Source organism: Muntiacus reevesi, chromosome 2 (genome assembly GCF_963930625.1).
Source record: "Muntiacus reevesi chromosome 2, mMunRee1.1, whole genome shotgun sequence".
NCBI lineage: Eukaryota > Metazoa > Chordata > Mammalia > Artiodactyla > Cervidae > Muntiacus > Muntiacus reevesi.
Genome location: NC_089250.1, coordinates 130,052,819 through 130,077,534, shown reverse-complemented (window position 1 = coordinate 130,077,534; position 24,716 = coordinate 130,052,819). Strand labels below are relative to the sequence as shown.

The 24,716-nt window shown below is 36.2% G+C and overlaps 1 protein-coding gene across 2 annotated transcripts in view; it reads left to right on the top strand.

Annotated features, from left to right (window-relative positions):
• PRKG1 (protein kinase cGMP-dependent 1) overlaps nt 1-24,716 on the top strand; it is a 1,324,229-nt gene that overhangs the window by 1,174,617 nt on the left and 124,896 nt on the right. For both annotated transcript variants that reach the window (XM_065922836.1, XM_065922835.1), the window contains exon 9: nt 24,472-24,546. In XM_065922836.1, the coding sequence (XP_065778908.1) occupies nt 24,472-24,546 (75 nt within the window). The remainder of the gene's footprint in view (nt 1-24,471; nt 24,547-24,716) is intronic.

Below are 24,716 nucleotides of genomic sequence, written 5' to 3'. Positions count from 1 at the left end.
ACATTCCCTTCTCCTGGGGACCTTCCTGACCCAGGGACCAAATCCAAGTCTCCTGCATTGCAGCTGGATTCTTTACCATCTGAGCCATCAGGGAAGCCTTAAAGCAGATTTCAGGGAATAATTAAATGTGAGATATTAACAAAAAAGTACTTCAAGTGTCTTAGGAGACTTGGCAGGTGTCTATAGTAGATCAAAAGTATGAAAGACAAAGCAGGTTCAGATGAAAGTACTGGGCAACTTGGTTAAGGATATAAGTTCAGTCTGTTGAAATGGTATTCAGATATTCAGATGGAGAAGCCCATTGACAGAAATGAATTGTTTTCTTTTTTCCTGACAATCAGATGACAAAATGGAAAGTGATATTGGATTTCACCATGTATCAATTTTAAAATACCACAATCACAGCTTTGGTTTTGTTAATTACAACTGTTTTGTTTTCCACCAATGAGTAAATAATTCCTTTTTCCCCATTAATATTTAAAACCTTTCTATATTTCTGAGGCTTGCATTTTTTTTCCATTGAATGTTTTAAGAACTGTTATTCAGAGACTCAGCAGTGTCTTTGGAATTCATAAGCCAATTGTGTGAATGGATAAAAAATTGTGAAAGCTTTTAAATTAAAAAATCAATCTTAATTTCTTCAATTATAAAGGGAAGAGTTGAAATTTCATATTTGAATTCTCTTTCTAAGTTTTCAGTGTAGAGTTTTGGCTATTAATTTGGGAAAGGGATTATAGTGCTTCTGTTGCTCTTAAAGATAAAGCAGGGAGGGAGATGCCAGGATCAAGTTTCTGAGAGAAGCTTAACAATCACTTTAAAAATCAATAGTGTAATGTGAGAAAAGTAAATGATAATGTTCTATGTCATTACATCTACAAAAATTGTTGCTGAATAATAATAATGATAGTAACAAATTTGTTTTAACAATAATAAGAAAGTTATTTAAATCCTGAAAAAAAAAAAAAATCAATAGTGTAATTACTAGGCTTGAAAGCTGAATTCTGCTTCAGATATTCCCATTGCTTTTTTTGTAGAGTTTAGTGGTTTTGCTTACTTTAGTAGGCACACTTCCTGGTGAGACTGTTATTACAGGCCCAGCTGGGTCATAAAGATCTAAAACTTTCCTTTTCTTTTCAATATGCCTAGCAGTTGGTACTTATTTTGAAACTCACAGCATAGACACATGAATTGGATTACCATCAGCTACAATAACACTGAAATTTTATTCCCAGACTAAGCTTTGATTACAAAGAAGAACTTTGCAGAACTTACTTGTTTGGATGAAGTGTAATGGTCGTATTATGCACCACCTGGCTACAATCATGTAATTGAACTAATATTAAAACAAAAATCAGAATGCAAAGACAAATCATGATCTGGTAGTTAATAAAGATGATGTCCTCCCAGATGAATGAAAGATAGTATATTTTCATCTAGATGAGAAATCTAATTGCGCTGAGTGGAAACTTTTATTTATTGTGTTGTACTCACAGGGTTGTCTTTTTTTTCCTCTTTTCTTTGTCTTATTTTTACCTTTTTATATAGTTGATGTCAGGTGATTATAAGCTTATTAGCTGTGCCCTAAGAAAAATTAGAAAGCACAGAAAAATATAAATATAATCCCACCATTCAAAGGTAACTACTGTTAATATTTCAGTGAAAAGTGAAAGTGTTAGTCGCTCAGTTGTGTCCAACTCTTAGTGACCCTAGGGACTGTAGCCTGCCAGGTTCCTCCATCCATGGGATTTTCCAGACAAGAATACTGGAGTAGGTTGCCATTTCCTTCTCCAGGGGATCTTCCCAACTCAGAATCGACCCTGGATCTGCCTCATTGCAGGCAAACTCTTTACCATCTGAGCTACCAGGCAAGCCCTAGTATTTCAGTTTATTACCTTAAATAGTGACATCACACTGCCTAATTTTTTTCCTACTTTGTCCACCTACAGGGGTAGAATAAATAGTACTTTCATACACACAGACAGATACATATACAGATAGACAAATTTACCCTGTCATTTACTGAACATATGTGCCAATCACGGAGCTAGCTGGGATAGATAGATAGCCTGATGAAAAGGTATACACATGTGTACATATGTGCATACATAATTACTGTCACAGCAGACATGAAAAGAATACTTTTTATCTTCCATTTTAATGTTACACTTGGCTCTAGAGAGTTGAAATATCATATTACAATGCAATATGGCTTATAAGTGGAGAAGGAGGATCCTCTCTGCAAGGGCAATTACATCATGCTGCTTTACCATATTGTATTAGTTATTTGTTGTTCACTTGCTAAATCATGTCTGACTCTGTGACCCCATGGACTGTAGCACACCAGGCTCATATTAATAAAAATATCTTATGAGCAGAAGTTGAGTCTTAAAACTGGCCATATAAGCTCATTTTAATTTTTAGTTTTGTAAAGAATTCTTTGCATATATCTTTTTTTTTCCCCTTAGAATAATTTCCTTGAGGAGCTACTCAGCAGTAGAATGACTGATTCAAAGTAAATATGTATTTTTATTTTTGTTTATTTTTAAAAGTTTTGTTGAAGTATTATTGATTTACAATATTATAAGTTTCAGATATACAGTATCTGTTCAGTTCAGTTCAGCCTCTCAGTCATGTCTGACTCTTTGCGATCCCAATCGCAGCACGCCTGGCCTCCCTGTCCATCACCAACTCCCAGAGTTTACTCAAACTCATGTCCATCGAGTCGGTGATGCCATCCAACCATCTCATCCTCTGTCGTCCCCTTCTACCCCTGCCCCCAATCCCTCCCAGCATCAGGGTCTTTTCCAATGAGTCAACTCTTCGCATGAGGTGGCCAAAGTATTGGAGTTTCAGCTTCAGCATCAGTCCTTCCAATGAATACCCAGGACTGATCTTCTTTAGGATGGACTAGTTGGATCTCCTTGCAGTCCAAGGGACTCTCAAGAGTCTTTTCCAACACCACAGTTCAAAAGCATCAATTTTTCAGCTCTCAGCTTTCTTCACAGTCCAACTCTCACATCCATACATGACTGCTGGAAAAACCATAGCCTTGACTAGACGGACCTTTGTTGGCAATGTAATGTCTCTGCTTTTTAATATGCTATCTAGGTTGGTCATAACTTTCTTCCAAGGAATAAGCGTCTTTTAATTTCATGGCTGCAGTCACCATCTGCAGTGGTTTTGAACCCCCCAAAATAAAGTCTGACACTGTTTACACTGTTTCACCATCTATTTGCCATGAAGTAATGGGACTGGATGCCATGATCTTAGTTTTCTGAATGTTGAACTTTAAGCCAACTTTTTCAGTCTTCTCTTTCACTTTCATCAAGAGGCTTTTTAGTTCCTCTTCACTTTCTGCCATAAGGGTGGTGTCATCTGCATATCTGAGGTTATTGATATTTCTCCCAGCAATCTTGATTCCAGCTTGTGCTTCTTCCAGCCCAGCGTTTCTCATTATATACTCTGCATATAAGTTAAACAAGCAAGGTGACAATATACAGCCCTGACGTACTCCTTTTCCTATTTGGAAGCAGTCTGTTGTTCCATATCCAGTTCTAACTGTTGCTTCCTGACCTGCATATATGTTTCTCAAGAGGGGGGTCAGGTGGTCTGGTATTCCCATCTCTTTCAGGATTTTCCACAGTTTATTGTGATCCACACATTCGAAGGCTTTTGTATAGTCAGTAAAGCAGAAATAGATGTTTTTCTGGAACTCTCTTGCTTTCTTGATGATCCAGTGGATGTTGGCAATTTGATCTCTGGTTCCTCTGCCTTTTGTAAAACCAGCTTGAACATCTGAAAGTTCTCGGTTCACATATTGCTGAAGCCTGGCTTGGAGAATTTTGAGCATGACTTTCCTAGCTTGTGAGATGAGTGCAATTGTGCGGTAGTTTGAGCATTCTTTGGCATTGCCTTTCTCTGGGATTGGAGTGAAACTGACCTTTTCTAGTCCTGTGGCCACTGCTGAGTTTTCCAAATTTGTTGGCATAATGAGTGCAGCACTTTCACAGCATCATCTTTCAGGATTTGAAATAGCTCAACTGGAATTCCATCACCTCCACTAACTTTGTTCATAGTGATGCTTTCTAAGGCCCACTTGACTTCACATTCCAGGATGTCTGGCTGTAGGTGAATGATCACACCATCATGATTATCTGAGTCATGAAGATCTTTTTTGTGTAGTTCTTCTGTGTATTCTTGCCACCTTTTCTTAATATCTTCTGCTTCTGTTAGGTCCGTACCATTTCTGTCCTTTATCAAACCCATCTTATACAGGATAGTGACTCAATATTTCTATAGATTATACTCCACTTAAGATTATCACAGAATATTAGCTATATTCCCTGTGCTGTACATTATATCTTTATATCTTATTTATTTTATACCTAGTAGTTTGTACCTCTTAATCTCCTTCCCCTACCTTACCCCTCCTCCTACCTTCTTCCCACTGGTAACCAGTACTCTGTTCTCTGTATCTGTGAGTCTGTTTCTGTTTTGCTATGTTGTTTGTTTTGTTTTTTGTGGCTCCCACGTGTAAGTGAAATCATACAGTATTTGTCCTTCAATGTCTGACTTACTTCACTAAGCATAATATCCTCCCGGTCTTCAAGAACACCTTTGATCATCTGATTCAGAGGAAAGTAAATATAGTTTTTGGAGATGTTTCTTGACTGAAACTCAGAGGCCAGGTTGATGTTAAGGATTATATAATTACCGATTCTATTCTGATCCCTTATAGTTGGGTAGCACAGTAACCCTGAGTTGGTTGCAGTTATAAAATCTGAATTAAAGTTTAGGCTATAGTTATAATCCTCCTGCAGTCAACACTGACCAGATTGCATTTGTAATACTGAGCTCAATGCTGAGTGTCAGAGTTTAGAAAGATATTAACACATTAAATGTGACCAAAATGGTGGTGAGGGGGGTCTAGATGAGCTCTATGACAATCATGACATAGGAAGGAAAAAAAATCACCTTCCAGGTCCTTGCATGTTGTTGCAAATGGCAGCATTTCAGTTTTGTTTTGTTTTTGTATGGCTGAGTAATATTTCATTGTGTGTATATACTATTCATTCATCTGTTGATGGATTGTTATTTTGCTTCCGCATCTTAGCTATTATAAATAATGCTTCTATGAGCATTGAGCTGCGTATATCTTTTCCAATTAGTGATTTTTTTTTAATTTTGGCAAATACCTAGAAGTTAAATTACTGAATCACAAGGCAGTTCCAGTTTTATTTTTTTGATGAATAACCATACTGTTTTCCATAGCAACTATATCAATTTACAATCCCACCAATAGTGCACAGGGTTTTCTTTTTTCCACATCTTCCTACGCTTGTTATTTGTTGCCTTTGTTTTCTTTGTTTTTAAATATAATTTTATTTATTTTAATTGGAGGCTAATTACTTTACAATATTGTAGTGGTTTTGCCATACATTGACATGAATCTGCCACGGGTGTACATGCATTCGCCATCCTGAAACCCCTCTCCCCCCACCTCCCTCCACATCCCATCCCTCTGGGTCATCCCAGTGCACCAGCCCAGAGCACCCTGTCTCATGCATCAAACCTGGACTGGTGATCCATTTCACATATGATAATACACAGGTTTCAGTGCCATTCTCCCAAATCATCCCACCCTCGCCCTCTCCCAGAGTCCAAAAGCCACATCCTCCAACACTTGTTATTTGTTGCCTGTTTGATGATAATCTTTCTGACAGATGTGAGGTGATACCTCATTGTGGTTTTGATTTGCATTTCTGTGATGACTAGCTCTTGATGAGCATCTTTTCATGTGCCTGATGGCCATCTGCATATCTCCTTTGGGAAAATATCTATTCATGTCTTCTGCCCATTTTTAATTAGCTTTTTTTGATACTGATTACTATGAGTTCATTCTGCATTTTGAATTTGTTGTACAGTTGCTAAGTCATGTCTGACCTTTTTGTGATCCCATGAATTGCAGCATGTCAGGTTTCCCTGTCCTTCAGTATTTCCCAGAATTTGCTCTAATTCATGTCCATTGAGTTGGTGATGCTGTCTAATCATCTTATCCTCCACTGCCCTCTTCTCCTTTTGCCTTCTGTCCTTCCCTGGATCCAGGTCTTTTCCAGTGAGTCAGCTCTTCCCATCAGGTGTCCAGAGTATTGAAGCTTCATCTTCAGCATCAGTCCTTTGAATGAGTATTCAGGGTTGATTTCCTTTAGGATTGATTGGTTTGATCTCCTTATCAGATACATCATTATCAGATATCATTCATAAATATTGTCTCCCATCCAAATGGGTTGTCTTCTCATTCTGTCAGTGGTCTTCTTTGTTGTACAAAAGCTTTCAAGTTTATCTAGGTGCCTTGTTTATTTTTCTTTTCTTTTTCTCTTTCCTGAGTACACAGATCCAAAAAATATTGCTAAGACTTATGTCAAGAATAATACTGCCTATGTTTTACTTTAGGAGTTTTATTATTTTCAGTTTTACATTTAGAATTTTAATTCATTTGGGTTTATTGTATATGGAATGATAAAATGTTCTGATTTCACTTTCACATGTAGCTGTCCAGTTTTCTCAGCACCACTGATTGAAGGGACTGTATTTCTATATTGTATATTTTTGCCTTCAAATAATATACATAGTTTTAAATTGTTATCTAGGACCATTTTGCAGTTTACTCTGCAGTGGCAAAGTATGAGAACTTCTGTTACCCTGAAACCTGACCAGCATGATTTTTTGGTTGAAATAATCTTAGAAGACATGATGGTGCAAATCAGGCCAGGTCATGAAATATGTCATCATCCAAAAAGAATTAGTTTGACATTTATTCTTGTCTTGTAATTGATACATGGAGCTTAGTTATTGACAATAAAAGCTTGGAAATAGTTCATTATTTTGCAATTGCTTCATTATCCTAAAGAAGAATAAACCCACTTAAAAAGCTTCAGAAAACTCTGAGAGTATATAAAAGCTTAAATAACCTTTTATCTGAAATATCAGAAGTTAACAGTAAAGGCTAACAAGGTACCTGCAAAAGATGAATAGACAAGGAAAAACAAATTAACCAGGTGACTAGTTAAAGCGTGGAGCAAACATCATGATGTGAGAAGGCCCCAGTTTATAGATGATACACAGGGTGCTCAGTGGTGGAAAAGAAGGGAAGAGTTCAGAGAAATTAATGTGTGGATTTTCACAATATGGTGCCTTTATTTTATTTATTTTTGTATAATTTTTCAAGATCTCTATTTTCTATATTTACATGAAGTAATTGCCAGTAGGATGGTTTTATTCTATTAATATAGAAGAAACTAACAGTCAGTCACACAACTGAGCCATCATATTTCCTATACAGTGTTAATAATAATGCAAATAATATGATGGAACTTTAATAAGTACAATATTATATGCAAAATCATTTGAGTTTGTGTCATTTGTTAAAATGTAAGACACGTTAATTATCTTTTCCCCTCTAATTCTATATTTCTAAACATAAAACATATTTTATTTTTATTGAAGTGTCATTGATTTACAATGTTGTATTAGTTTCAGCTATACAGGAAAATTATTCATGTATATATGTATGTGTGTATATATATACATATATACACAAACACCTTTTCAGATCCTCTCTTGTAGAGGTTACTACAGATTTTGATTACAGTTTCCTGTGCTTTACGGTAGGTCCTTGTTGGTAATCTATTTTATATATAATAGTGTATATCAATTAATCCCAAACTTCTGATTTATTCATATCCCTTCCCTAATCTTTGTTTTAATACTCTTTCATCTCATTTAACCCTCACAATAGTCTTATGAGAAAAGATGACATAAGATATTCCAGAAAAGGAAACTGAGACTCAGACTCAATGACTTTTTAGGGCCACATAGTGCAATGTCTGACTCTAAGACCAAGATCTGTCTAGTATATTGTGTTTCAATTGTTGCTTTTATATAAAAAATTGTGTTAACTAGTAAGCTAAATTCAGTTGGAGGAATCTTTTAAAAAGAGTAGAGTGGGAGAGATTAAGGCAGAGAAAATAAGTATGATGCTTTTGAAGTAAGGAAGTGTGTCAGTAGCCTGAATAACTTGGTATAAGACATCTAGCCTGCATCACTGGTTAAAGGATAATGCCATTAAGAGATACAGGGAATTTAACTGCAAGTCTTGATGAAAGATCATTCATGCAGTTAAGGCTAAGATGAATTTGGAGCACTGGTGAAATATGCATATGACGCTGAGTGACATCATTGCCGTATGGACCTGGAGAGTTTGAGGACATAGATATAGATTTGAAAGTATATTTGCCTGGGGATCCTAATTATAGTCTTAACAGTAAATTTTATTTCTTGGGAGAGCTTAGAGAAAAGGGTAATTAGCATATTATATAAGAACTAGGGTCTAGTAAAGATCAGTCTACCTGGGATCATATCGCAGACTTACCCTCTTTCTAGCTCTGTGGTCTCAGTCAAGTTGCACAATCTCAGTAAGCCTCATCTCTTGTTTCTTATTCTAACCTGGAGACACTGACACTGTCTGGAGGTATTTTTCATTGTCACAGTTGGGCTTTCTGAGGATATCTAGTGGATAAAGGTGAGGGTAATTGCTAAATATTCTACAATGCACAGTATAGACTCTATAATAAAGAATCTTCTGATCCAAAATGTCAGTAGCACTGAGTTTGAGAAAACCTGCTATAAAACTTCTATAAAGTGGGAGTCATTATATTTACCTCATAAAGTTGTTGTGAGATTTCACTCTACAGTAATAAAAGCAAAACTGAACATGTTGTAAATAATAATAAGAAAAATAAGTCAATCAATTGAGTGGGAAAAGAGGGGAAAAGACCTAACTTGGGTCTGCTTAACTTTAAGGGACAGGAGAGGAAAAAATATGTGTGACAGATGCTGAAAAGTAGTCTAGAGGAGGGAAAGGAGGAAAATTGAGGGAAAGAATAGAGTAGTTCAGAGCACTGACACAAGTTTCTGCTTCATGGCTACAAAACAGAGAAGTCCAGCAGAAGAGCAGGGCCATGACTCCTCAGGCAGATCACTGAGAATGGGAGCTGGAAAGAGCCCACCAAGATTAACAGGAGATAAGTGATAACTTTGAAGAGAAAATTGTAATAAGAGTAAAAGAAAAAATAGGAACAGACTGCTAGGTTGCAGTAGGTTGAGAATTAAATGAAAAATGAGAATGCGATATAGGAAATGAAGTTTATTCAAATTGACTATTTAGTCATAAGGATTGTTTTGTGTTTTAGGATTGGAGAGACCATCCTATTTATTGACTGAAAGGAAGGAAATGCCTGAGGGAGACAATGGAACAATAAGAGCTGTTGTAATTGACAGAGCAAGAGTGGAGAGTAATGATAGAGTTTGTGATCAGGAGTAATGAAAACAGGATTTGCTGTAGAAGGAAGTTGGGGCACTTTCTCTGGGAGAGAAATACAATGATAAAGTCATTATGCTTTAGCCCCAGGGTAAGAAATAGAAGCACAAATTTACTTTTTATGAACTTCTCGCAAATTACAAAAATAATTTTCTTAAATAGCCCAGCTACACAAGAAGATGTATCTTCTAAATTGCTGTTAATATTTCTTCAGAAAACTTTCTGTTACAATATTCTGTTATGAACTGAGTATTTTGTAAATCTATTGTGTTGAAGCCCTAGTCCCTGAGTATGACTATATTTGAAGATAGGACCTTTATAAGGTAATCAAAGTTAAATGAAGTCAGAGCGGTGGGCCCTAATCTAAGAGGTGTTAATCTCTCAGTCATGTCTGACTCTTTATGAGTCCATGAACTGTAGCCTGCCAGGCTTCTCTGTCCATAGAATTCTCTAGGCAAGAATACTCGAGTGGGTAGCCATTCTCTTCCCCAGGGGAATCTTCCCAACACAGGGATCAAACCCGGGTCTCCTGCAATGTAGGCAGATTCTTGGCTGTCTGATCCACCAGGGAAGACCCTAATCTAAGAGGACTGGTGTTTTATAGTTAGAAGAAACATCAGGGGGGTATGCACACGGAGGAGAGGCCACGTGAAGACACAGGAAGAAGGGGCTGTGAGTTAGGAAGAAAGGCTTCACCTGAAACCCGCCTTGCTGGCAGCTTGATGTTGGACACCTAGCCTCCAGAACTGTGAGAAAATAGATTTTCATTGTTAAACCATACAGTCTGTAGCATTTTGCTAGCACATCACTAACAGTCTAATATATTTCCTAATTGGAACTTCTGTACATATAGTGCAATAGAAGAAGGAAGATGATCTGTTAAAATAAAGTTGCCTGTGAGAGAAAGTAGATAATTGATATCAAATTCTAGCACCAGCTATTAGCTAACTGGCTTCAGCTCTCCATGATGGGAGATTAAAAAAATTATGTGAATGATGAGTGCTGTTGTGTTAGAGTCCAGTTGCCTCTATTTAAACCTCATGTTGATACTTACTAGTCATATAACCTTCAGTTGCTTTTATCTATAAAACAGGATAAACTAATATGAAATAGTTTGTACAATTTCTAACACATGCTAGTTGTTATTTTCATTTTTACTTGATATTTTTGTTATTTCAAGATTTTCTGATCACTAATTTGTGACATCGAAGGATACATTTATCTCAGCTTCTAGTGATTTTTGCAAGAAATAAAAAGAGCAGAATAGATCAAAAAGAAAAAGTTTAGACAGACTGATTTTTGAAAAAAAAATGTTATGCTAGAAGCTAATGTTGTTTTTGTTTCAGTTTCAAGGCATAAATAAAGTATACTAAAAAGATATTTTGAGAATAAATTTATTGTGCCATCCTAGCATTTCATTTTCAGTTTAATTTTTTAAAAAAGCAGTTAATTTCATAGTATTTTATGTTCCCATGCAGTTTTTCTTTCCGGAGTTTTCTAGAGGCAGTCTTTAAATAGTTACAAAAATGTAGATTGTTTTGTCTAATATCTGATACAGTTGGTACCTCTACATTAACTAAAATATTGATATTATCATCTAGGTATTTTTATTGTTTTTTATAAAATGGCCTATTTATTTTCAAACAATTTTGATTGAAACATATAAACTTATAAATTTTAAATAATGTCTAAGTAAATAAGCTTGAAAAATATTAAATGGACAAAATATCCACTGTTGCGTAGATTCTGCTTTGAAATTAGAAGAATCTGGAGAAAATGAAATGAATTTGACATGCCAGGGCAGTCTATCCTTAGAAACATTATTTCTCCCTATAACCCAAAAGGCTAAACTACCACATGAGATTTGATTTTAATCTCTTCTGCTTTTAATTGAAAGTGAAAGTTGTGCTACATTTTAAAATTTGTTCTTTCACTTTTACTGGGCTTAAATCAAACATTTCACAGCAATTGGGATTCATGAATAGAGACACCATTATAAGCTAAAATAATTAGCCTAAGTTAATGTCTTATGTATAATTCAATGATAAATCACTCAGTGTTTCAAACCACTTTCACCCTCATTTATAGCAATACATGCCTTCAATAGGACCCAACATTTAGATGATTAGTTCATTTTAACTAAATCTTTGTCCTGAAAATTCATCATTCATATAGGTGAATTCTCAAGAGGCACACACTTTCAACTCATAAACCGTGAACTTTATATAAGACTTTGCTTCAGAAAACTTAAGTTTTCTTACCTTCTCCTGGTCACACAATAAATGAATGAATGAATAGACCCACCATTTCAAATTTCTATTATATTAATATACTAGAGGGTTATTGATGAGTAAGATACACTAGGTTCCTGATCTCATGAAACTAATTGTATTGTGGGGAAAACAACAGATATTTAAACAAGGTAGGTTTTTTTTTTTTAATTTTTAATTGGAGAAAGATTGCTTTGCAATGTGTTGGTTTCTGCTATACAACAATGAGAGTCAGCCATAAGTATGTGTGTGTGTATATATATATCCCCTCCCTCTTGAGGTACCTAGGGAGAACAGTATGAATATTCCTTTCTAAAACTAGGAATACAACTACAGTATGACCCATCTATCCCACTACTGGGCATATACCCCAAGAAAACCAGAATTCAAAAAGACACACGTACCCTAATGTTCACTGCAGCACTTAAATTAGATTTTAACAAGTGATAAATGCTGATATGAAAATAAAGGGGGTTAAAGTGACAGAGGGTAACAGAATTAGGGTTAATGGTAAAAGCTACTTTGCTATCTTTTGGTAGGGAAGATACGTCTGAAGAGGACAGTGCAGCTGAGACATTAACAACTTTTAAGAAAAAGCTATGCAGAGATCTAGAGAAAGAATATTCCAGGCAGAGGGCAAAGGCTCTGAGTCAGATGCAAGCTTGATGTACTCTAAAGTCAGACGAAGTATAGTAGGAGAGAAATCAGTCAGAGAGCTTATAGAGGACTGACATGCTCTGACTGACTCTTTAAAAAAATAACCCTGCCTACTGTGTAAAGACAAGAGTGGTAGTACGTGTGTGTGTGTGTGTGTGTGTGTGTGTGTGTGTATAAATACATATGGGCTTCCCCTGTGGCTTGGCAGTGAAGAATCTGCCTGCAATGCAGGAGCCACAAAAGACACAGGTTCAATCCCTGGGTCAGGAAGATCCCTTGGAGGAGGGCATGGCAACCTATTCCAGTATGCTTACCTGGAGAACCCTATGGACAGATGAGCCAACACTACTGAAGAGACTTAGCATGCACACACACATATTAATATATAATAAAAGGAAATTCTATTCCTATGGAAATAATTCCTAAGAGAGAGCATGGTGTCTGGGACCAAAGAGGCATAGAAAAACAGGATTTATTTCAGATTATTGAAGGTAATATGCCAAACCCAACACCTCATATTTGCTAAGAACTCTACCATACATGAGTGGTTGTTGTTCAGTCATCACTAAGTCTTGTCTAACTCTTTGTGATCCCATGGACTGCAGCACAGCAGGCCTCGCTGTCCATCACCAACTCCCGGAGTTTACTCAAACTCATGTCCATTGAGTCAGTGATGCCATCCAACCATCTCATCTCCTGTTGCCCCCTTCTCCTCCTGCCCTCAATCTTTCTCGGCATCAAGGTCTTTTCCAGTGAGTTAGCTCTTCACATCAGGTGGCCAAAGTACTGGAGCTTCAGGTTCAGCATCAGTCCCCTCAATGAATGTTTAGAGTTGATTTCTTTTTGGATTGACTGGTTTGAGAGTCTCTCTTAAGAGGGACTCTTAAGAGTCTTCTCAAGCACCTGTAAATTCCTTTTGGGTGTTATTCTCTTTGTATAATCCACAGTAGCTTGAATTGTTCTTCATGGGTTGTAGGCATTGCCTAAGTTTGTATGTGTGTCTGCATGAATAGATGGGTGGGTGCATGAATGGAGGGGTGGATAATTGAAAAAAAATGTAGAAGTTGTTTAGTTTTATTGTATTTGTGGCTCATGTTCCCTCTGAAGAAATGTATTCATATGTTACTTGCTAGCATAAACAACCAATAATTACAACTTCTAGTTAAAGATAAACAAAAATAACAGGACGAACACAAGAGATTTTACCTGAAGCCACGAAGTGAATTATTAGATTTTTTTCAATAAAAGAAGTAAAATAATGAAAGATGATTCTAAAATCTTAGCCTTAGTAACAGGTGTCCCAGGTGGAGGACTAAATTTATATTTTCTTTTAATAAACATGTTTTAAAGGATTTATCTAAGTTACAAAAATCTAATGGGCTATAATCATATACACCTGTCAAATTAATAGAGCACAAATAACTTTTGAAAAACATTTTACTTAGCACTATTGAAGCATTTGCAATAGTTTCTGGTTTAAGATTTTACGTTTGATGTATTTTGTTTTAATCTTTAACCATTAAGAATAGATCACCACCTTATTTTAGAATGTAATCAAGAAAAAATATTCTAAAGAAGTTTTGAGATTTTCTCCTATCCTATTTTGAATTTGAAAAGTTCTATTTTAAATATTTTTATACAAGATTTCTAAACAACATAATCTAATTGGTGATAGGAGATCATGAAGACTAAATTAACTACTATATATTATTGAGCACATACATGATGTATGAATATAAAGAGTGCTTTGTAAACCATAAAGTGAAATAAAAATGCTATTGATTTTTAGCAGCATGATAATGCTGATCTCTGATGTTTGAACTGCCTTTCTAATAATATCATAGCCTGTTACTCTCTCGATGAAGTCTCCTCATATCACAACAGAGGAACAAAATTATACACTTTTTAGACATACCACTGAGTAATCAGCTCCCTTCATAAGGATGTTTTGGCTTAATAATGAAAACATCCTAATAGCTGAAATTATTACCCACTGAGTTACTGTCACTACAATATTCTAAAACAGACAAACTTCCTAGAATGAGAAACCCAGCCCTGTTAACTGATATTTCTTTCTTAAATTAATTTATTTACTTTAATTGGAGGCTAATTACTTTACAATATTGTGGTGGGTTTTGCCATACACTGACATGAATCAGCCATGGGTGCACATGTGTCCCCCATCCTGAACCCCCCTCTCACCTCCCCTCCCTCCCCATCCCATCTCTCTGGGTCATCCCAGTGCACCGGCTTTGAGTGCCCTGTTTCATGCATTGAACTTGGATTGGCCATCTATTTCACATTTGGTAATATACATATTTCAATGCTATTCTCTTAAATCATCCCACCCTCCCCTTCTCCCACAGAGTCCAAAATTCTGTTCTTTATATCTGTGTCTCTTTTCCTGTTTTGCATATAGGGTTGCTGTTACCGTCTTTCTAAATTCCATATATATGTGTTAATGTACTGTATTGGTGTTTTTCTTTCTGACTTACTTCACTCTGTATAATAGGCTCCAGTTTCATCCACCTCATTAGAATTGATTCAAATGTGTTCTTTTTAATAGCTGAGTACTATTCCATTGTGTATATGTACCACAGCTTTGTTATCCATTCATCTGCTGATGGACATCTAGATTGCTTCCATGTCCTAGCTATTATAAACAGTGCTGTGATGAACATCGGGGTACACATGTCTCTTTCAATTCTGGTTTCCTCAGTGTGTTTGCTCTGCAGTGGGATTGGTGGGTCGTATGGCAGTTCTATTTCCAGTTTTTTAAGGAATCGCCACATTGTTCTCCATAGTGGCTGTACCAGTTTGCATTCCCACCAACAGTGTAAGAGTATTGCCTTTTCTCCACACCCTCTCCAGCATTTATTGTTTGTAGACTTTTTGAGAGCAGCCATTCTGATCAGCATGAGATGGTACCTGTGGTTTTGATTTGCATTTCTCTGATAATGAGTGATGTTGAGCATCTTTTCATGTGTTTGTTACCCATCTGTATGTCTCCTTTAGGAGACATGTCTGTTTAGTTCTTTGGCCCATTTTTTGATTGGGTAATTTATTTTTCTGGTATTGAGCTGCACGAGCTGCTTATATATTTTTGAGATTAATTCTTTGTCAGTTATTTCATTTTCTATTATTGTCTCCCATTCTGAAGGCTGTCTTTCCACCTTGCTTATAGTTTTCTTCATTGTGCAAAAGCTTTTAAGTTTAAATAGATCCCATTTGTTTATTTTTGCTTTTATTTCCATTACTCTGGGAGGTGGGTCATAGAGGATCCTGCTGTGATTTATGTCAGAGAGTGTTTTATGGTTTCCTCTAGGAGTTTTATAGTTTTTGGTCTTACATTTAGATCTTTAATCCATTTTGAGTTTATTTACTGTATGGTGTTAGAAAGTGTTTTAGCTTCATTCTTTTACATGTGGTTGACCAGTTTTCCCAGCACCACTTGTTAAATATATTGTCTTTCTTCCATGTATATTTTTGCCTCCTTTGTCAAAGATAAGATGTCCATAGGTGCATAGATTTATCACTGGGCTTTCTATTTTTTTTCCATTGATCTATATTTCTGTCTTTGTGCCAGTACCATACTGTCTGGATGACTGTAGCTTGTAGTATAGTATGAAGTCAGGCAGGTTGATTCCTCCAGTTCCATTCTTCTTCTCAAGATTGCTTTGGCTATTCGAGGTGTTTTGTATTTCCATACAAATTGTGAAATTATTAGTTCCAATTCTGTGAAAAATACCATTGGTGGCTTGATAGGGATTGCACTGAATCTGTAGATTGCGTTGGGTTGTATACTCATTTTCACTGTATTGAGTCTTCCAATCCATGAACATGGTATATTTCTCCATCTATTTGTGTCATGTTTTATTTCTTTCATCAGTGTTTTATCATTTTCTATATATAGGCCTTTTGTTTCTTTAGGAAGATTTATTCCTAAGTATTTTATTCTTTTTGTCGCAGTGGTTAATGGAATTGTTTCCTTAATTTCTCTTTGGGTTTTCTCATTGTTAGTATATAAGAATGCAAGGGATTTCTGTGTATTAATTTTATATCCTGCAGCTTTACTATATTCATTGATTAGCTCCAGTAATTTTCTGGTGGTGTCTCTAGGGCTTTCTATGTAGAGGATCATGTTATCTGGAAACTGAGAGTTTTACTTCTTTTCCAATCTGGATTCCTTTTATTTCTTTTTCTTCTCTGATTGCTGTGGCTAAAACTTCCAAAACTATGCTGAATATCAGTGGTGAGAATGGGCACCCTTGTCTTGTTCCTGACTTTAGGGGAAATGCTTTCAATATATCACCATTGAGGATAATGTTTGCTATGGGCTTATCATATATGGCTTTTATTATGTTGAGGTATGTTACTTCTATGCCTGCTTTGTGGAGAGTTTTTATCATAAATGGCTGTTGAATTTTTTCAAAGGCTTTCTCTGCATCTACTGAGATAATCATATGGTTTTTACCTTTCCATTTGTTAATGTGATGTATCACATTGAATGATTTGTGAATACTGGAGAATCCTTGCATCCCTGGGATAAAGCCCACTTGGTCATGATGTATGATCTTTTAAATATGTTGTTGGATTCTGTTTGCTCGAATTTGTTAAGGATTTTTGCATCTATGTACATCAGTGATATTGGCCTGTAGTTTTCTTTTTTTTTGTGGCATCTTTGTCTGGTTTTGGTATCAGGGTGATGGTGGCCTCATAGAATGAGTTTGGGAGTTTACCTTCCTCTGCAATTTTCTGGAAGAGTTTCAGTAGGATAGATGTTAGCTCTCCTCTAAATTTTTGGCAGAATTCACCTGTGAAGCCATCTGGTCCTGGACTTTTGTTTATTGGAAGATTTTTTTTAATTAAAGTTTTGATTTCTGTGCTTGTGATGGGTCTGTTAATATTTTCTATTTCTTCCTGGTTCAGTTTAACATGATAACCCAAAACCTATGGGATTCAGTGAAAGCAGTGCTAAGGGGAAGGTTCATAGCAATACAAGCTTACCTCAAGAAACAAGAGAAAAATCAAATAAAGAACCTAACTTTACACCTAAAGCAACTAGAAGAAGAAGAAATGAAGAACCCAGGGTTAATAGAAAGAAAGAAATAATAAAAATTAGAGCAGAAATAAATGAAAAAGAAACAAAGGAGACTATATAAAAAATCAACAAAGCTAAAAGCTGGTTCTTTGAGAAGATAAATAAAATAGACAAACCATTAGCCAGACTTGTCAAGAAAAAAAGGGAGAAGAATCAAATCAACAAAATTAGAAATGAAAATGGAGAGATCACAACAGATAACACCGAAATACAAAGGATCATAAGAGACTACTATCACCAACTGTATGCCAATAAAATGGATAACTTGGAAGAAATGAATGAATTCTTAGAAAAGTATAACTGATATTTCTTAAAGAAAAATCCTATAAATATCATTCTTGATGTGAAAGAATCATCATTTCCTCCCCTGCCTTCTCCTTTTCTTTCTTCCCTTTCTCCCTGCTTTCTTTAATCCATTTTTCTCTCCTTCCTTCATTCCTTTTTACTTCCTCTTTCTTTTCCACCCCTTTCTTGCAAGTATGTTTAAACTACAACATTAAGCATAAGAGGGATTTTCCATCTGTTCTTTCTGCCTCAATACACTAAACTAATCACGTTATCCACTTCCTTCAAAAAGTTTGGTTGGTCAAGATTTGTTAAAGTTTGATTTTACATCCTAAGAAAAGTAGCAAGAAAGGTGTTTCATACTTAGTGTGTATGCAATAAGATTTGCAATTAGTTCAGACTTGCACCAGGAATGATAAACTCTGTAATGCCATCAATTATGTTTATCAAGATGCCCTAAATTATTCATTGATCAGTGCAGAGATACACAGACAGTTATTTGGAGCTTATTAATATTGCTCAAAAATGCTACATTTTCTTAAACTTCTAGTTAGCTATACTGGTTAACTTATTGTTTTAGGAGGCTTAGAATATTAGCAGAAGTATTTGTCTCATTTAAAAAAAATATTATTTGGCCAGGATTGCTTCCTAATTAAAGATTATTTATAAGCAGCATATGGTTCCATTCTAAAGTCAAGATTATAGTTCTACATATTTTTATTTGAAAAGAAATTCCATATGTTTAATCTCTAATTAAGAGTATAAGTGTAAATATTTTTATACATAGTTGCCATGACTACTCCTTCATCTCTATGTGTATGTCTTTGGGTGTCTGTGCTTCTGTGTATAGATGGACACATAGATATTCTATCATGTGTATATGTGTAATGGTCTATTATTTTGTGAAAATATTGCTTATGGAATTTTAAAGAATAAACACATTTGCTTATGTTATAATAGGTTTAAAGTCAAAATAATAAACCATATTTAATCATAGTTATTTCATGCTTGCATCTCTATAAACAACAATAAAGCTATGAGAAAAAAAATAAAAAGAATTATCAATACATAAAGCATAAAGATGTCCCTATTAGTTATTTGTAGTAAGAGAACTATTAGTGGTATTTTAATTTCTTCTCTCATTTAAAAAACTTTTCCATAATAAAAAAGTTACTTACACATTAAATAAAAAGTGTTTTCCTCAGTTAGAGGGAATTTACTTCAAAAATAATTTTCTGTCCTATCAATATAGGGACATATTGTCATTTCCCTTCACTTTGTTTTATCTAGTAGCAAAAAAAAAAAAAAAAATCATAAATATTGGATTATTAGCACCATAGAAAATTTGTGTTTTAAACCAAGGGCTAACTGTATAGTGCTTCCCCATTTTGGCTGCAAATAATATAATCAGTCTGATTTCGGTGTTGACCGTCTGGTGATGTCCATGTATAGAGACTTCTCTTGTGTTGTTGGAAGAGGATGTTTGCTATGACCAATGTGTTCTCATGGCAAAACTCTATTAGCCTTTGCCTTGCTTCATTCTGTACTCCAAGGCCAAATTTACCTGCTACTCCAGATGTTTCTCGACTTCCTGCTTTTGCATTCCAGTCCCCTATAAAGAAAAGGACATCTTTTTTGGGTGTTAGTTCTAGAAGGTCTTATCGGTCTTCATTGAACCATTCAACTTCAGCTTCTTCATTATTACTGGTCGGGGCATAGATTTGGATTACCATGATATTGAATGGTTTGCCTTGGAAACGCACAGAGATCATTCTGTCATTTTTGAAATTGCATCCAAGTACTGCATTTTGGACTCTTTTGTTGACTATGATGGCTACTCCATTTCTTCTTAGGGATTCCTGCCCACAGTAGTGGATATAATGGTCATCTGAATTAACTTCACCCATTCTAGTCCATCTTAGTTTGCTGATTCCTAGAATGTCAACATTCACTCTTGCCATCTCCTGTTTGACCACTTCCAATTTGCCTTGAATCATGGACCTGATATTCCAGGTTCCTATGCATTATTGCTCTTTACAGCATTGGACCTTGCCTTTATCACCAGTCACATCCACAACTGGATGTTGTTTTTGCTTTGGCTCCATCTCTTCATTCTTTCTGGATTTATTTCTCCATTTATCTCCAGTAGCATATTTGGCACCTACCAACTGGACAGTTCATCTTTCAGTGTCCTATCTTTCTTTCTTTTCATATTGTTCATGGGGTTTTCAAGGCAAGAATACAGAAGTGGTTTGCCATTCCCTTCTCCAGGGGATCACGTTTTGTCAGAACTCTCCACCATGACCCGTCCATCTTGGGTGGCCCTACATGGCATGGTTCATAGTTTCATTGAATTTAGACAAGGTTGTGATTCAGGTGATCAGATTGGTTAGTTTTCTGTGATTGTGGTTTTCAGTCTGTCTGCCCTCTGATGGAGAAGGATAAGAGGCTAATGGAAGCTTCCTGATGAGAGAGACTGACTGAGGGGGAAACTGGGTCTTGTTCTGATAGGCGGGGTCATGCTCAGTAAATCTTTAATCCAATTTTCTATTGATGGGTGGAGATGTGTTCCCTCCCTGCTATTTACCTGGGGCCAAACTACACTGGAAATAATCAAGATAATGGGATCAAAAGATCCCATGTATGTACTGCTACACTCACTGCCACCAACCCTGCATCAGATCACCACCCACCGATGCCTCTGCTGAAGACTCCTGGACACTCCTGGGCAAGTCTGGGTCAATCTCTAGTGGGGTCATTGCTCTGGGAGCTGACTGTGGACCATATCATGTACTCCTTATTCCCAGATTCAGACTTAAATTGAATAAAGTAGGGAAAACCAATAGACCATTCAAAAATGACCTAAATCAAATCCTTTATGATTATACAGTGCGAGTGAAAATAGATTCAAGGGATTAGATCTGATAGACAGAATGCCTGATGAACTATGGATGCAGGTTCATGACATTGTACAAGAGATAGAAATCAAGACCATCCCCAAGAAAAACAAATGCAAAAAAAACAAAATGGACAGTCTGAGGAGGCCTTAAAGAAAGCTGTGAAAGGAAGAGAAGTGAAAGCAAAGGAGAAAAAGAAAGATTTATGAATTTGAATGCAGAGTTCCAAAGAATAACAAGGAGAGATAAGAAATCCTTGCTCAGTGATCAGTGCAAAGAAATAGAGGAAAACAATAGAATGGGAAAGATTAGAGATCTCTTCAAGAAAATTAGAGATACCAAGGGAACATTTCATGCAAAAATGGGCACAATAAAGGACAGATATGGTATGGACCTAACAGAAGCAGAAGATATTAAGAACAGGTGGCAAGAATACACAGAAGAACTGTACAAAAAAGATCTTCATGACCCAGATAATCATGATGGTGTGATCACTCACCTAGAGCCAAACATCCTGGAATGTGAAGTCAAGTGAGCCTTAGCAAGCATCACTATGAACAAAGCTAGTGGAGGTGATGGAATTCCAGTTGAGCTATTTCAAATCCTGAAAGATGATGCTGTGAAAGTGCTGCACTCAATATGCCATCAAATTTGGAAAACTCAGCAGTGGCCACAGGACTGGAAAAGGTCAGTTTTCATTCCAATCCGAAAGAAAGGCAAGGCCAAAGAATGCTCAATGTACCACACAATTGCATGCATCTCACACACTAGTAAAGTAATGACCAAAATTCTCCAAGCCAGGCTTGAAGAACAGTATGTGAGCCATGAAATTCCAGATGTTCAAGCTGGATTTAGAAAAGGCAGAGGGACCAGAGATCAAATTGCCAACATCTGTTGGATTATTGAAAAAGCAAGAAAGTTCCAGAAAAACATCTACTTCTGCTTTATTGACTATGCTAAAGCCTTTGACTGTGTGGATCACAAAAAACTAGAAAATTCTGAAAGAGATGGGAATACCAGACCACCTGACCTGCCTCCTGAGAAACCTGTATGCAGGTCAGGAAGCAACAGTTAGAACTGGACATGGAACAACAGACTGGTTCCAAATTGGGAAAGGAGTACATCAAGGGTGTATATTGTCACTGTGCTTATTTAACTTATATGCAGAGTACATCATGAGAAACGCTGGACTGGAGGAAGCACAAGCTGGAATCAGGATTGCTGGGAGGAATATTAATAACCTCAGATATGCAGAAGACACCACCCTTATGGCAGAAAGTGAAGAAGAACTAAAGAGTCTCTTGATGAAAGTGAAAGAGGAGAGTGAAAAAGTTGGCTTAAAACTTAACATTATGAAAACTAAGATCATGGCATCTGGTACCATCACTTCATGGCAAATAGGGAAACAATGGAAACAGTGACAGACTTTATTTTGGAGGGCTCTAAAATCACTGCAGATGGTGATTGCAGCCATGAAATTAAAAGACACTTGCTCCTTGGAAGAAAAGCTATGACCAACTTAGCATATTAAAAAGCTGTCATTACTTTGTCAACAAAGTTCCATCTAGTCAAAGCTATGATTTTTCTAGTCATGTATGGACGTGAGAGTTGGATGTAAAGAAATCTGAGACTGAGGAATTGATGTTTTTGAAACTGTCATGTTGGAGAAGCCTCTTGAGAGTCTCTTGGACTGCAAGGAGAACCAACCAGTCCATACTAAAGGAAATCAGTCCTGAATATTCATTGAAAGGACTGATGCTGAATTGAAACTTCAATACTTGCCACCTGTTGCAAAGAACTGACTCATTTGAAAAGACCCTGATGCTGGGAAAGACTGATGTGGTAGGAAAAGGGGACAACAGAGGATGAGATGGTTGGGTGCCATCACCAACTCGATGGACATGAGTTTGAATAAACTCTGGGAGTTGATGATGGACAGGGAGGCCTGGTGTTCTATAGCCCATGGGGTTGCAAAGAGCCTGAGAAGACTGAGGGACTGAACTGAACTGAAGGAGGAAGCCAGAAATTTTTTTAGCTATTTGAATTTTCAAATTGCTATGCATTTTAAATGTTTAAGAAAATAATGTGTTAATAGATCCAGTATTTTTGAAAAGCTAGGTTTTAGTAGTTCTTACTGTTTGTTTTTACCACTTAATTCTCTTTTTTCCTCTGTTGGTGCCTTTTCACAGTGTTTAGATTTGGTTGTATTTAAAATATTTAAGTATTATAAAGGAAAGGATTGGGTATCAGAGAAAATTGAATTATAATTCTAAATTTCTATCATTTTGGATAAATAACCTCTCTGTTTAGATTTCACATTATCTGTGAAAACAGGAAATCAACCAGATGTTATCTTTTTTTTCATAATAAAAGATATGTATTTTACTTTACAGTGTAAGCCCATATCACTTTAGGGAGTTTCTCAAAGAAGAATTTCTCTAATAATAACTAAAATATTCAATAAGAAAATGGGCAGTTTTATCACGTAAAGAATGCTGGCCAAAATCATATTTGAGCTATTCTCAACCATGGAGATTACATTTATCATTTATTTTATCATTAATTATATTTTTGAAACTTTTATATAGACTATTGCCTATTGCATGCTCATTCACATTCATTCATTTGACCCTCATTAATAAATTCATTTTACCTTTTCATACTGTTCATGGGGTTCTCAAGGCAAGAGTACTGAAGTGGTTTGCCATTCCCTTGCTTTTGAACTGTGATGCTGGAGAAGACGCTTGAGTGTCTCTTGGACTGCAAGGAGATCCAACCAGTCCATCCTAAAGGAGATCAGTTCTGGGTGTTCATTGGTAGAACTGATGCTGAAGCTGAAACTCCAATACTTTGGCCACCTGATGCGAAGAGCTGACTCATTGAAAAAGACCCTGATGCTGGGAAAGATTGAGGGCAGGAGGAAAGGGAACGACAGGGGATGAAATGGTTGGATGGCATCACCGACTCAATGGACATGAGTCTGGGTAAACTCTGGGAGTTTGTGATGGACAGGGAGGCCTGGCGTGCTGCAGTCCATGGTGTCGCAAAGAGTTGGACATGACTGAGCAACTGAACTGAACTGAATGTGCTCCTTATAGAAAACTTGATACTCTATAGAATACAGTTCTTGATTCTTTGACTTTTTGTCTAGTCATTGTCTTTTGTTTCCTTTTTGTGTTTAAAATATTTAGTATAGAGACTTCCCTGGTGGACTAGTGGGTAAGACTTCACCTTTCAATGCAGGATCCCTGGTAGGGGAGCTAAGACCCACATGCCTTGCAGCCAAAAAACTGAAAGATAAAATAGAAGCAGTATTGTAAGAAATTCAACAAAGACTCTAAAAATGGTCCACATCAAAGGAAAAAGAAAAGAAAGAAAAGAAATACTTGGTGTATGGAGTCCAGCATTCTAGTTACCTGGTTCCACAGATGAGATCATTACCCAAGGGCCTGATGTAGTAGCTACTCCTTTCCCCTTCCAGTCAGCCCCCAAGCATACTGTCAAGTTTCTCTTTATAGGTTATTTTTTTAAGTGTATGTAAAAATGACAAAGCAACATTTAAATTTAAATTAGCAAACATCCTACATGTTTCATGCATGTTTTGTTTTATAATACTCACTACAAGCAAAGCCATTCACATGTATTAACATTATAGAGGTTTAAAATTAAAATGTAAAATCTCACAGCACTTTAAAAGACGTTTCCTGCTCTCAGTTTATATCATTATCTGATACGTTTCTTAATAATGTGCTGATATTAAATATTTGAATTCAGTTTTATTTAGATCCTTTCAGATTGTTTCAGTGTATCATTGACTATGCTGTCATTGTTACCACTTTGCTGAGGATTTATCCTAATCACTGCTTTTTTCCTCTCTGACAGCTCTTTCAAACATTTGATTGGAGGATTAGATGATGTTTCTAATAAAGCATATGAAGATGCAGAAGCTAAAGCAAAGTAAGTGAAAATCTGATGGGCCCTAATTTTGATGTTTAAAACATGATTTTGAATAGACATAAGGTCAAATATTGGACTCAAAGCTCAACACTCTGTTGGAAAGAAAGTAACTACTTAATGAGTGAAAATAAGCAAGATGCTCAAGATAATTACTACATAGTATGCTTACT